This window comes from Suncus etruscus, chromosome 6, assembly GCF_024139225.1.
Source record: "Suncus etruscus isolate mSunEtr1 chromosome 6, mSunEtr1.pri.cur, whole genome shotgun sequence".
Classification (NCBI taxonomy): domain Eukaryota; kingdom Metazoa; phylum Chordata; class Mammalia; order Eulipotyphla; family Soricidae; genus Suncus; species Suncus etruscus.
This window is the reverse complement of record NC_064853.1, coordinates 135,281,883-135,294,597: the sequence shown is the minus strand read 5'-3', so window position 1 is coordinate 135,294,597 and position 12,715 is coordinate 135,281,883. Positions and strand designations below refer to the sequence as shown.

Here is a 12,715-nt window from a genome sequence, read left to right as displayed (position 1 = left end):
AAATATTCAGTATTCTTGTTCATTAATTCAGCCTTAGTTTTTGTTTTTGTTTTGTTTTTTTTTTTTACAAAAATATTATCTACAGTGTATACAGGGCTATACATCAGCTTTTTTGTTTTCTCATATAAACATTACACATCCAAAAATTGGTACCACTACCATTAAGTGAAAGATCAATGCAGGGGAAAAAAATCAAACATACAAACAAGAACCAAAACAAACCACCCCAAGAGCCCCTCAAAAAGGTAGCTGGTCCTAAACACGGTTCTTACGTAAAACTAAATGAATTTAGTGAAATAAAAGAATTAGACTCATTTTAAAGATGGCTTAATAGATTTAGGAAACATATTACTGAAATAAAAACTTTGCCATTTACAGATTAACTATCTTTAGGTTTACTTGGGTAAAGTTTTAACTCTAAGGATTAAGACCTTTTTAGCTGGTTGGTGTTTCTGCCTTGATGTTCTCCACTGAAATGCTAAAATATGTGGCAAATTTAAAGTATCTGAAAATTCCAACTTACAACTTAGAAAAGTATGTAGCATCCACTAAGTGGGGGACTGATGAAAATCAACTCATCTAAGTGCCCTATTTATGCAGCATCTATCAAGAAAGGTTGCTTTATTCAACAAACTTGGAGGAAATTGTGGTGGTAGTAATGAAAAAATTAAATGAATAGCAGTTATCAAATGCAATTTCTTCAAGTTTCATTCTATTAAGTCAAACAAGGACAACAATGGCATCTTCCTTACTCGTCTAACAAATAATTTACCTTTAGAAAAATATAAGGATAAAAAGGTAAATGTAAAGCCCTGCAGAGATGAAATCCAACAGTTTTTCTTATTATTGTGGCATTAAATGCCTGACATTGTATTTAGAGGTATCTTGATACTGCGTCATAGGCTTATCCGCAATTCCACAAGTCCCTACTCCAACTTTGCCAGTCACGCTCTCAGGTGAAGCAAAAATACTCCTCTTTACCTGGCCTTTCTTGTTTTTAGAATATGCTCTGTTGTTGAATTGTTGCCATTTCACCTTCTGGTCCTCTCTTTCCTGCTCAAGTTCTTTTATTCTCTGTGCTTTTTCCAGAGCTTTCTTCTTTTTATACTCACGCTGCTGGGCAATCATTTCTTTTTTTGACATGGGTTTGTTGCCACTGTCCTCCTTTGCCTTCCTTCCTTCTTCTACAGGCTTGAGGTTCAATAAGGGAGTCACTTCAGCATTGCCATAGCCAGCAAAGGTGATTGCAGCAGTGCCGTTGTCTTCATCTATCTCCTCAATCTCCGCTTCATAACACCTGTAAAGATATCATGGTGTCCATCTTCACTCCAGACTGCCATACACTTGTCTCCCACTTTCCATGAGTGAGTAGGCTGGATAGAAGTAAAACTGTCTGAACTTGTCAGAGTTTCAGAAGGTTGAGTTGACAGAAGGTCTTTTGTTAGTTCTATAACTTCTTGTAAGTCTTTCTTTAATTTGAGCAAATCTTCATTCTCTCCATTTCCAGACAATGCAGCTTCAACTTGCTGGAGTTGAGCTTTGTAGCTTGCCAGCTGCTTTGCTAGATCCTCTGACATCTTGTCTGGGGCGGGGGCGGCGGGAAGGGGCTGGGGGGGCCGACGGAGCTCGGTGGCGGCAGCGGCGACTGCGCGGGAGCGGCGGGAAGACGAGTCTCCGAGAAGCCGGGCCTCGAGCCGGTGGAAGAGGAAGGACGCGGCCGGCGGCGAGCGGGAATATTCTTAAACTGAACCTTTTATTACACTTATAAAAGGCTTCACTCTATCTGTCTACAACTGACTTGCTACCACTTGTGTTTGAACCTTGAGCAGCCCACTCATGCAGCCCCTCATTTCTCCATAAATCAAGGGGGCCCTGATAAGAGGCCATGACTCTTGGCTACAACATTTGAGAACCAGTGAATTTTTACAAAATTGGGAGGTTGTGGAGCATACTCAGCAAGGTCTCAGAGGACATACCTGGCTTTGTTAAGGGGCCATGCCCAGCAATACTCTGAAATCATACTGTGCAGGGGTGTAGGCAGGCAATGGGTAGGGCACTTGTCTCAAGCTCAGCGGAATCACCAGAAGTGATTATTGAGCACAGTCAGCCCTTCACATTACTGAATGTAGCCCCCAAATAAAAACAAACAAACAAATGCAGTGGAGAGAATCCCCTACCACATGCTAGCAAACACCTTAATGTTTCCACAATTTAACCTTCTTTTACTCTTTTTCTGCATCCCCTATAAGCTTTCATTTTTATTGTCCATTGAAAGTACTCCAAATAAATTTCTTGAACTTCAGAACAAGTTTTGTGCATTCTCATTTTTTAAATTCTTATTATGAGTCGAAAGAAATATTTAAGCATCTCTGGATCATACCTTTATGTTCAACCCTTAGGTGTTCTTTTTTACTTCAAAGTAAATAATTTAATTAGCAAGAAAGGCTAGTTTAGTAAAGGTTCATTAAAGCTCAAGACACACATTCCTTTCTTTTTAAAATGGGAAAGTCTTACTTTGCTAGAGGGGCCGATTAAGCCAAGCAAGTTTTAACACTCAAGTTAATTGAGACCAGAGAGGGCAGGAAAAGGAAAGACAGGATTCCCAGACAGGCTCTGACACAAGATAACTTAAAGACAGCCAGGAAAGGCTGGGCAAGGAATGGCCCTCAAGCCCCATTCTCTCTCCCTCTCTTTCCCCTTCCAGTCTTTACTGGCCACCCACACAATACACAATCCAACAGCAAACTTCTCTTGCACCAAAGCAGATTATCCTTCTTCCCTATTTATGTAATCCCCACTTCATTTCTAATTTCCCCTTTTCATCAAAGCCATCAACCGTTTGCCTTCCTTGCTTAGACACTTCTAATAACTAAATTCAACTTTGATTTTTCAAGAGAAAAGTCAAAGGGGTGGAAGGGGGGAAAGCTCAGAAAATAAAGCAAACCCCACATTTCTGACTGACTGAACATGAGGTTTTCTGGGGAAGGGTTTACTGGGTCCTTTAACAAAAAGGACTTTCCTAGAGTAAACACCTGATTTTTAAATCTAGCTTTGCCAAAATCAATTCCCCAGACTAAGCTCCATCACTCAAGGCTTACTTTGAAAAACTAATGTCATTAATGATGAGTCCTTTCAAAGTCATTGGACTCAGGGATTCACTTCTGTAATTGTCTCTTCTTGTATATATGTTTTTGTTTGTTTTTGTTTTGTTTGTTTTGGTTTTGTTTGGGACCACACCTGGTGGTACTTAGTGATTACTGCTGGCTCTGCATTAGGAATCATTCCTGGTGGGTAAGAGGGAACATAAGGGATGCTGGGAATTGAACCCAGGTAGGCTATATGCAAGGCAAATATATGCTCTACCCTCTGTTATCACTCCAGCCCCAGGATATATGTATTTTTTAAGATATACTGAGACTTTGTTCAGTGAGACACAAACACACAAGCTACCTCCATTTAGTATGAATCATAAACATCATCTGTCCTCTTCTGAAAGACAAAGAAAGATTAGACTATAACTTCTGCCTCAATTACTGCCATCCCAAATATTACTACTACTCTCTAAGCCTAAAAGCAGACAAGTGTGCCATTTTAAATACATTTCCCAGTTATTTAGAATCTTCAGGCTCTAAAGAAGCTATGAAAGAACAGTTCATTATTTCTTCTTTTTTTCCATTTTGTTTTGTTTTTGGGGGTCACACCTGGACATGCGAAGAGATTATTCCTGACTCTGCTCAAAAATCACTCCTGGCTCGGGGGACCATATGGAATGTTGGGATCAAACCCGCGTCCATCCTGGGTCAGCCATATGTAAGGCAAATGCCCTACCACTGTGCTACCATTCCAGCCCCTAGTGTGTTATTCTTTTTTGTTGTTGTTTTGTTTTGCTTTGTTTTTTGGGTCACATCCGGAGGCACTCAGGGGTTCCTCCTGGCTTTGCGCTCAGAAATCGCTCCTGGCAGGCTTGGGGGACCATATGGGATGCCAGGATTCGAACCACCGTCCTTCTGCATGCAAGGCAAATGTCCTACCGCTGTGCTATCTCTCTGCCTCTAGTTTGTTGTTCTTAATATGCTTTCTGTGCTTGTCTTCATTCACATGAACAAAGTCACTACCAAGTCCAAAGATGGTTTGAAATCATGCCCAATCTGGAGAAACTCCGTGGCTATTGGCTCTTAGTAAGATATACACAATTTTGTCCTTTTCCTGTTAGAACTTCTGATTCATCAATGAAACCCACCCCACCACGGCCTGAGGTGAGTTCCACATCTCAGTGGGATCTCCCTCTGCCCATACCAAGATCTACCCAGAATGTTCAGCTGTCGGAGAGGCCCATAAGGACTGAGAGAATAACTGCTCAGGTCTACTTTGTCAAATGCTAATGTCCTCTATGGTCCCAGGGAGCTCATTCCAGATCAACTGGGAGATATGGCCCAGGGCTCAGTCTCGACAACCCTGTAACCACTTGTCAGAAGCTAGGGGAGTGTCAGAATCCTGTGTCCCCCTCCATGCTCATCCCATTCCTCTCCACCACAGCAATGCTTATGCATGTGACTGTACTGGGTCTCCACTGGGACTAATTCCACAGCAATAACGCTTTTAGCGAAGTCCAGATTGAATTATGCTGGCTCAAAACCACTCTGCTAGCCTTCCCTAGGGGCTAAAGAATACTACTCTAGAGCAACTCTTTACATAAAAGTGAACACAAGTCAGATTATTTGGTGCGATGATTTAACTTCCAAAGTCTGTGACCTTAACAACTCAAATTCAGCAACCAATGGACAACCTCTTCGCTTGGCACTGTATACTCCACTATGATGAGAAAGCAATACTGGAATTTACATAGATACATATTTATTAAAATATATTATTGGGTTCTATAATACACAACCACCACAGAAGAGAATTATTACTGTATACTATGCCACTATTTTCAAGCCAAAGATTACTGATTAAAACTACATATTAGGGGCCAGTGAGGTGGCGCTAGAGGTAAGGTGTCTGCCTTGCAAGCGCTAGCCAAAGAAGGACCTCGGTTCGATCCCCCGGCGTCCCATAGGGTCCCTCCAAGCCAGGGGCAATTTCTGAGCACTGAGACAGGAGTAACCCCTGAGCATCAAACGGGTGTGGCCCCCCAAAAAACTACATATTAAAGAACTGGTAAGATAGGTTCAGGTATATGGGGTTATTATTACTATTCGAATTTTTTGCCATTTATCAAAGACAAGGCAACATGGCACTTCATTCTTCACTTCAGTACCAGTACAGTACAGTACCAGTACCAGCAAGCCAAAACAATTGCTAAGATAGATTCTTAATCAATTCAGTCTTGACTGTTTTGTAACAGAAGTAAATGAATCTAAATTGCAAGGAAAGGCCAGAGACCCAAACTGAATATGGAAAAATCTTTACCTTTTCAGGAATTTTTTTTCCATCCCCTGAGCACTTCTTCACTGCCTTCCCGCCTCTTCAGGAATTCTTATCCTCAAATACAATAGCTCATGCAAGAGAAAACTCATCTCTAGGCATAGCCTAAGCAGCCACAAAATGAGAAGAATGAGCAGGGGATCCTCAAATTCTGTCAAGAAAATAATCCTCCCCTCCAGCCCTCAACATTAAGGTAGCACATCCGAAGGGATGGTCTCACAGTATAGTGAGATAGTTTTATCAGAATTACTGGTGGCATCAAGAAAGCTAGACCATAAACAAATCATCATAGAGGACTTTTCCAATACTTGTTAGCTTTCTATGCCATATGAATAAATGAAGTCTTTCTCACTAAGGGCTCTTTTACTTAGAAGAGCTCTATTTCCTGATTTTGAAAACACAGATTTTTAGATCTCAAACTATGATAAAAACTATTCAAACTAAACCTTGTTGACTCTGAAATAAATTAAAACTTTCTAAAATGCATGAAACAAAAAATTACCTTTAAACATATGGGTTTTTTTAAACTCTAAATATATGTTTTTTTATATGTCTAAGTTCAACCCTATTGAGCAAACTGAAGGATGCTGGAAGAATACCAGGGAGGAGGAATAGCCATTATGCTAAAGAGGCAGCATTTTGGGTGGACATTTTTATGTGAAAACATGGATGTCAAACAAAGGAAGAGAAAATATCCAAAAAAAATCAACTCAGATTCTGACCATGAAATTGATATCACTAAATGGGACAGGGTGAGATGAGCGCAGGTGGATAGGATGAAGTCAACAGAAAGTGGTGGAGGGATGCTGACATTCTGAGCATGGTGTGGTAACATTATACCTATAAAATCTAACTATCACCACCTTTGAACACCAATGTTTTCTGAAACAAAAATGAAACAAAATGGGGCCGGAGCGATGGTACAGTGCTAGGGCGTTTGCCTTGCACGGGGCTAACCCAAGAATGACCGCAGTTGATTCTGGGCGTCCCAGACGGTCCCCCAAGCCAGGAGTGATTTCTGAGTGCATAGCCAGGAGTAACCCCTGAGTGTCACCGGGTGTGGTCCAAAAATTAAAAATTTAAAAAAAAAAAAAGGAGCGGGGCCGGAGAGATAGCATGGAGGTAAGGCGTTTGCCTTTCATGCAGGAGGTCATCGGTTCAAATCCCGGCACCCCATATGGTCCCCCGTGCCTGCCAGGAGCAATTTCTGAGCCTGGAGCCAGGAATAACCCCTGAGCACTGCCGGGTGTGACCCAAAAACCACACACACACACACAAAAAAAAAAAAAAAAGGAGCAAAATTAACCCAGGATAGATGAACAGGGAAATAAGTAGGAAAATTGATGACTCTATTCTACAATTATAGTTAATATTAGAGGAATGTATTTTTACTACAATCTGATCATAACACTTAAAACTTTAAAAACGATTAGAATTTAGGACACGCATTTACAATAGCATTAGCATGTATGGTTTTATGCATAGAACTACCTCACTTTACTACCAAAGTGCCCAGACCCTTTACTTCCAATGTACTTAGTGTTACATCCAGTTTACCTCATCATATCTCCCACCCACTCTTCACCCCTTGAACTTATTGGTTTTGTGATCCAAGGTCAAGATGCTATAATCTGATACTATTCTTTTGTTTTGTTTCTCTTATAGCACAAATGAGTAAGATCGCAGGGTATTTGCCCTTTTCCTTCTGACTTACTTCAGTGAACAGGATACCTTCCAGTTCTATTTAAACTAAAGCAAACTGCAGTTTATCTTTTCCTTTGGCTGCACAGTGTTCCATTGTGTCTCTATTTCTTTATTCACCTGCCATTAGACATTTGTGTTTTTTATATACCATGACTATTGTACTAAGTGCTGCAATGTACATAGGTATGCATATGTTTTTCAAACTCACATTTTCATATTTTGGGCTAGGTGCCAAGAAGTGGAATTACTGGGTCACATGGGAACTCTAATCTTGCCTTTTTTCAGGAATCTCCATTGTGTTTCCCATGGAGGCTGAATCAGACAACAGTCCCATCAACAGTGAATACGGTTTCTTTTTCACCACATTCCCACAAACACTAGTTGTTTCCAGTCTTTTTGATGTATACAATCCTCACTGGCATAGGATAATATCTCATTTTTATTTTAATTTGCATTTTCCCGATTATAAGTGACAATAAACTCTTACATGAGCCTACTAGCCATCCCTATGTCCTCATGGTGAAAATGTCCTTTCCCCCATTTTCTGATGCCATGGTTGGTTTTTCTGTTAGAGAGCTCGGTGAGTGCGTTAAATATCTTAGATGTTAGTCCTTTATTTGATGTAAATGTTTCCTCATTCAGTAGGGTGTCTTTTATTTTAGCTCATGTTAGTTCATGATCAAAGAATTAGTATTGTCATCTTAAAGCATTACACATATCTGATGCAAATCTCATCAAAAATTCAAATAATTTCAAGAACTTGAAAAAAATTACTGAAATTTGTATGGAATTATAAAGCTCCCCAAATTAAAAAAAAATCTGAGAAGACAGGAGGTATTACTTTACCTGACTTTAAATTCTACCCAAAAATACTACTGTAGTAATCAAAGGGTGGGCTATTGGAAGAGAGCAACTCTTAGAACAAAGGGATGCAATAGAGAAGTCCAAAAATGAACTCAAACACTCACATACTTATGGTTTCTTTGGATTCTTACAATAGTGCCATAAGTGGAATTGCTGAAGTATAAGGGTCTTTTTTCATTTTATTTAGAACCATTCATTCTGTTTTCCACAGTGGCTACATCAATTTACATTTCATCAACAGTGTTCAGGCTTTTCCTTTTTGCTACAACCTCATCAATACTTGTTATTTTTTGTTCTTTGGGTAATTCGGATAGTTTTGAGGTGACGGTGGTTTTGGTTGACATTTTCCCAAAGGCCATCTGGATTCCCTTCACTCCACTGTTTTCTAGTTTACTCATTTGGAAACATAGCAAGTACCAGTTTCTTCATCTCAAATTATTGCACCAAAGCAAAAGTGCTTAATTCTGTTGTCTGTAAACATCAGTACCTTTAAGAAATACTAAGAGTACAGTGATAAAAACATAGTAAAGTTATTACTAGAATAGGGTTCAGAGAAACCTAACCTGTTTCTAGAAGAGACAGTGTTTCTAGGGGATATTCATCTTAGAGAATGGCTTTATCAAAAGGATTATTCATATAAAAGGATTCTTCCTTATATCTATCAGAGTTATTCAAAATCTATTGTGAGTGTATCACTTTAAAAAAAACAAAACTCTAATTATTATGAGGGCTTTCTGAACAGAGGGTTTTCCTTGAAAGAAATGTTTGTTTTTGGTTTTGGTACCATATCCAGCTGTGCTTAGGGCCTACTCCTGGCTCTACACTCAGGTATCACTCCTAGCAGGGCTGAGGAACCAGAACTAGGAATAAAACCAGTGTTGGCTGCACATAAGTCATGTGCCATATCCAGGCTGTACTATCTCTCCAGCCCACAGAATTATTAAAATACGAGCTCAGTATGTTAAACTCATCCATTGGGTGAAATGAGATGTTACTGTAGCATACTCAATTTCAGGCTAGTGGTAACACTTAAAAATAACCACACCTGGGACAGGAGACAATTCAATGATTAGGGCACAGGCCTGGCAAGTTTCCCACCTGGTCTGACTCCCAGAACTACATGTTCCCCTGAGTAACCCCAGATGTACCTTTAGAGGTCCCCAAGAACTTCTGGTGTGGCCCTAGAGATTCCCAAGCAACACTCGGATAGTTTGGGTATGCCTGGTAGTGCAGGGAATGAGCAACATTGCATTCTTAGGCATTTGCCCTGAATTGCTGGCTCAGTGAGCAAAGAACTGCCAGTAGAGCCCCTGAACCTCCTGTGCACTGTTTCGAATACCCACTCTACCATCACAAAAAGAGACAAAAGAAAAAAGGCAGAGAACTACACCTTTAAAAAGAATGGCAATGAATGGCTGTTAACAATTAAAAAATATCCTTCCCACAAAGGCTAAATGACAGTAGGTGATAAGTATTTTCTGTCAATAGCAGCAGTAGCAGAGGTAGAGCCTGAGATGAGATTTCTGTCATGGAGAAATTTACCTGGCAAAATGCTATTTCCTTACCAAAGTTTGCAGAGTTAACATTCCTACACTTTCACTCTGAGTTTTGATTTCAACTTTCTCTCCACTCATTCCTTTCAGTTCTTAATAACCAAATGTCCTAATTGGATGCAGTGGAGGTTAAACTAGCAAAATGGGTTAGTATGTACATTTTTTTGGTGGCAAGGTGGTGTTCTGCTACTACAGATAAAATTTTTCACAAGTCAACTGATATGTCATAAATTGGATAATTAAAAACTAGAATTGGGCAGTGGCATTCTTTAAAGCAGTAACTACTTTTACAAATTTTCTTAAACTAACGCCAAAGGAAACACCATTCATCAAGAGAATCCAGAAGTAACTTAGACATGCTTCTTGAATGACTCACCTCTCTCAGGTTGATTCCTAGAGAGAGAAAAAAATAAAGACTCTCCTTCAACTCAGTTTTTCATAGAAAGGTGAAGAATGAACCTGATGTGTGAGGTGAACAATTATTCAACTATAAGAGGCAACTACAATTGCTGTGATATAAAAAGAATACAAAAGCTTTGGGGTTCACTAGAAACAAAATATAAAATGTGGTAATAGAAATGTGAGTTAACAGAAGCACCATGTCAGGAAAGTAGAAGACCTTAATTATTTAACAGATCTTCACAATAGTTCCTGTTAGAAGATTTACTAAGACCTCAATTACATTATCCAAGGACAATGGTTCCAATATCATGGCCACCTAAATGTAGATATAAAGTCTGGAGTGATAACACAACACATATGTTGCTTATTTTGCATGTTTCTGACCAAAGTTTGACCCTGGTATCCCATTTCATATCCAAGCCAGTCCAGGAGAAATTTCTGAACACAGAGCCAAAAGTAAGCCCTTAGTACCACTAAGTGGGGCTTATAAACAAAAATAAAGAGATAGATTTGTTTGTGTTGGGGCTATGCCCAGTGGTGTTCAGACGTTAGTACTGATTCTGCCTGCACTCAAGAATCAGTCCTGGCTGGCTTGCAGGACCATATGGGATGCCAGGGATCAAATCTTGTCAGCAACATGCTAGACAAGCACCCTACTCATGATACTATCTCTCTGGGCCCCCTAGACCGTTTTTTTTTTTTTTTTTAGTTTTTGGGCCACACCCAGCGGTGCTCAGGGGTGACTCCTGGCTGTCTGCTCAGAAATAGCTCCTGGCAGGCACGGTGGACCATATGGGACACCGGGATTCGAACCAACCACCTTTGGTCCTGGATCGGCTGCTTGCAAGGCAAACGCCTCTGTGCTATCTCTCCGGGCTGATGATACTATCTCTTAAGCCCAAGGCAGATTTCTTAACATTCTTGTATATTCCAATTCATTACAAAATGCAGAGGTCAAATGTATCTATTGGGGATACACAGATACCTTGCCATTGTCTAATTTCATTCAAGGGCAGATCCTAAAATACTTCCAGAAGTGGACTGATACAAACTGCCTCTTAAATTGCCTTCCTAAAATAACATCTCTTACAGTGAGAGTTATTATAGAAACTGTAAATCAAACAGAGCAGGATTATATTTAGTATCAAGGGTCTGGGATTCCATATCCAGCCTTCACGGAAGATTGGCTTTCTAAGTGATTCATTAATTCATGCACAGAACATCCAACTGATATGAGGGAATACTTGACATGTTTACCTGAAGCCATAAAAAAGGGATTATTAAAATGCTTTAGAAATAGAAGAGACTAGGCTTCAAAATGATTTTCATTTTCAAAATGTTATTCCTCCCAATTGTCATATATCAGTTGTTCCCCAATCAGTCATGTTCTGTCTAAGCCACATAACAAAATTTTAGACTTTGCCTCACACAATTCCACTGGGTTCCTCCAAAGGTAAAAAGACTGCAACAGAAATAAAAAGACAGTAAGATGAATTTATTTTGTTTTAGACCTATACTAATTTCCTTTAGGTTTTGGGTGCCAGGCTTCTTATGAAAGCAATTATTTTTTGTAAGGACTCAACCCAAGTTTTTTTTTTTTTAATGAAAAAAGAAGAGTTTTATGTTAAATTTTTCAAACAAAAGGAAATTTTTGTTGGTTTGTTTTTTGTTTTGTTTCTGTTTTTGTCATTCCAGGTTATCACAGCACTCAGAAAAGCAAAGCAGCTGCTCTCAAGTAGTGGACTGTAGCTGATAATGCCAGCTGAGCTACTCACACTCTCTGTGGCCATTTCTTTCACGAATAAGCCACTTTTTCATATACCACATGTTGCTATATTTACCTTACTTACTTTTTTGGTAAAACAACAATGACCCCCACCCCCCCAAAAAAAACACACCAGGTCTAACAACCAAATAATATAAAATACATGTTTGAGATGGGAGAGAGTTAAACTGAGAAATGCAGGGAGTCTAAGATGTTACATTTTTGCTTTTGAAAACAGCACAGGCTGAAACCATCCTGTCAGCTGTGGTAAAACCTATATAACAAAGTTTCCCTTTACTTAAAAAATAAGGTTGAGTTTTTTTTTTTTGGGGGGGGGGGAAGGTCATACCCAGAGGCCCACAGGGGTTACTCCTGACTCTGTGCTCAGAAGTCACTCCTGGCAGGTTCGGGGACCATATGGGATGCCGGGATTCGGACCAAGGTCCATCCTGAGTTGGCTGCGTGGAAGGCAAATGCTTACCACTGTGCTATTGCTCTGGCCTCGACTGAGTAATTATTTTTCTTTTAACCAAACTCACGACTTGACCTACCAGATTGTATTCATTAGGCTCCTGTGGCAGATGCTTTGGCAATGACAATGGGCTAAACTAGGGCAGAGAAGGTGGTGTGGTGGCAACATTGTGCTAAAAAAGAGTGAAGCTTTATGTCTTGAATAGTACAGTAGGTAATTTATCTATAAAGGTGGCTCTGATCAGAATTTGAAGGTATCTAAATATGTTGCCCATCATTTTGTTTCTCTTCCTTTCCTAATTCCCCCATGTTGCAAGTCAGTCCCTGAAGAGGTTGACTGATGGAGGGACAGAGGATAAGGTCTTTCCCCTCCAGCTCGGCCGGCAGTTCTGAGGTGAAGCGGCGGGTAAACAGCTCGCAGACAGTCAGGCTTGTGGAAACATTAGCTTTATTCGGTGGACAAGACTGAAGTCCAAAGCCTCAGCATCAATTCCAGCCAAAAAGCTCCCCGCCTTCCACAGACCCTTGC

The 12,715-nt window shown here is 40.0% G+C and overlaps 2 protein-coding genes across 2 annotated transcripts in view; both read right to left on the bottom strand.

Moving 5' to 3' along the window:
* MCC (MCC regulator of WNT signaling pathway) overlaps positions 1–12,715 on the bottom strand; it is a 309,795-nt gene that overhangs the window by 205,938 nt on the left and 91,142 nt on the right. The gene's annotated exons all lie outside the window — the stretch shown is intronic.
* Positions 700–1,629, bottom strand: LOC126012246 (survival of motor neuron-related-splicing factor 30-like). Its single transcript, XM_049776088.1, is given in 2 exon segments — positions 700–1,314; positions 1,317–1,629. Coding segments are annotated over 2 exon segments (732 nt in total). The 5' UTR covers positions 1,578–1,629; the 3' UTR covers positions 700–843.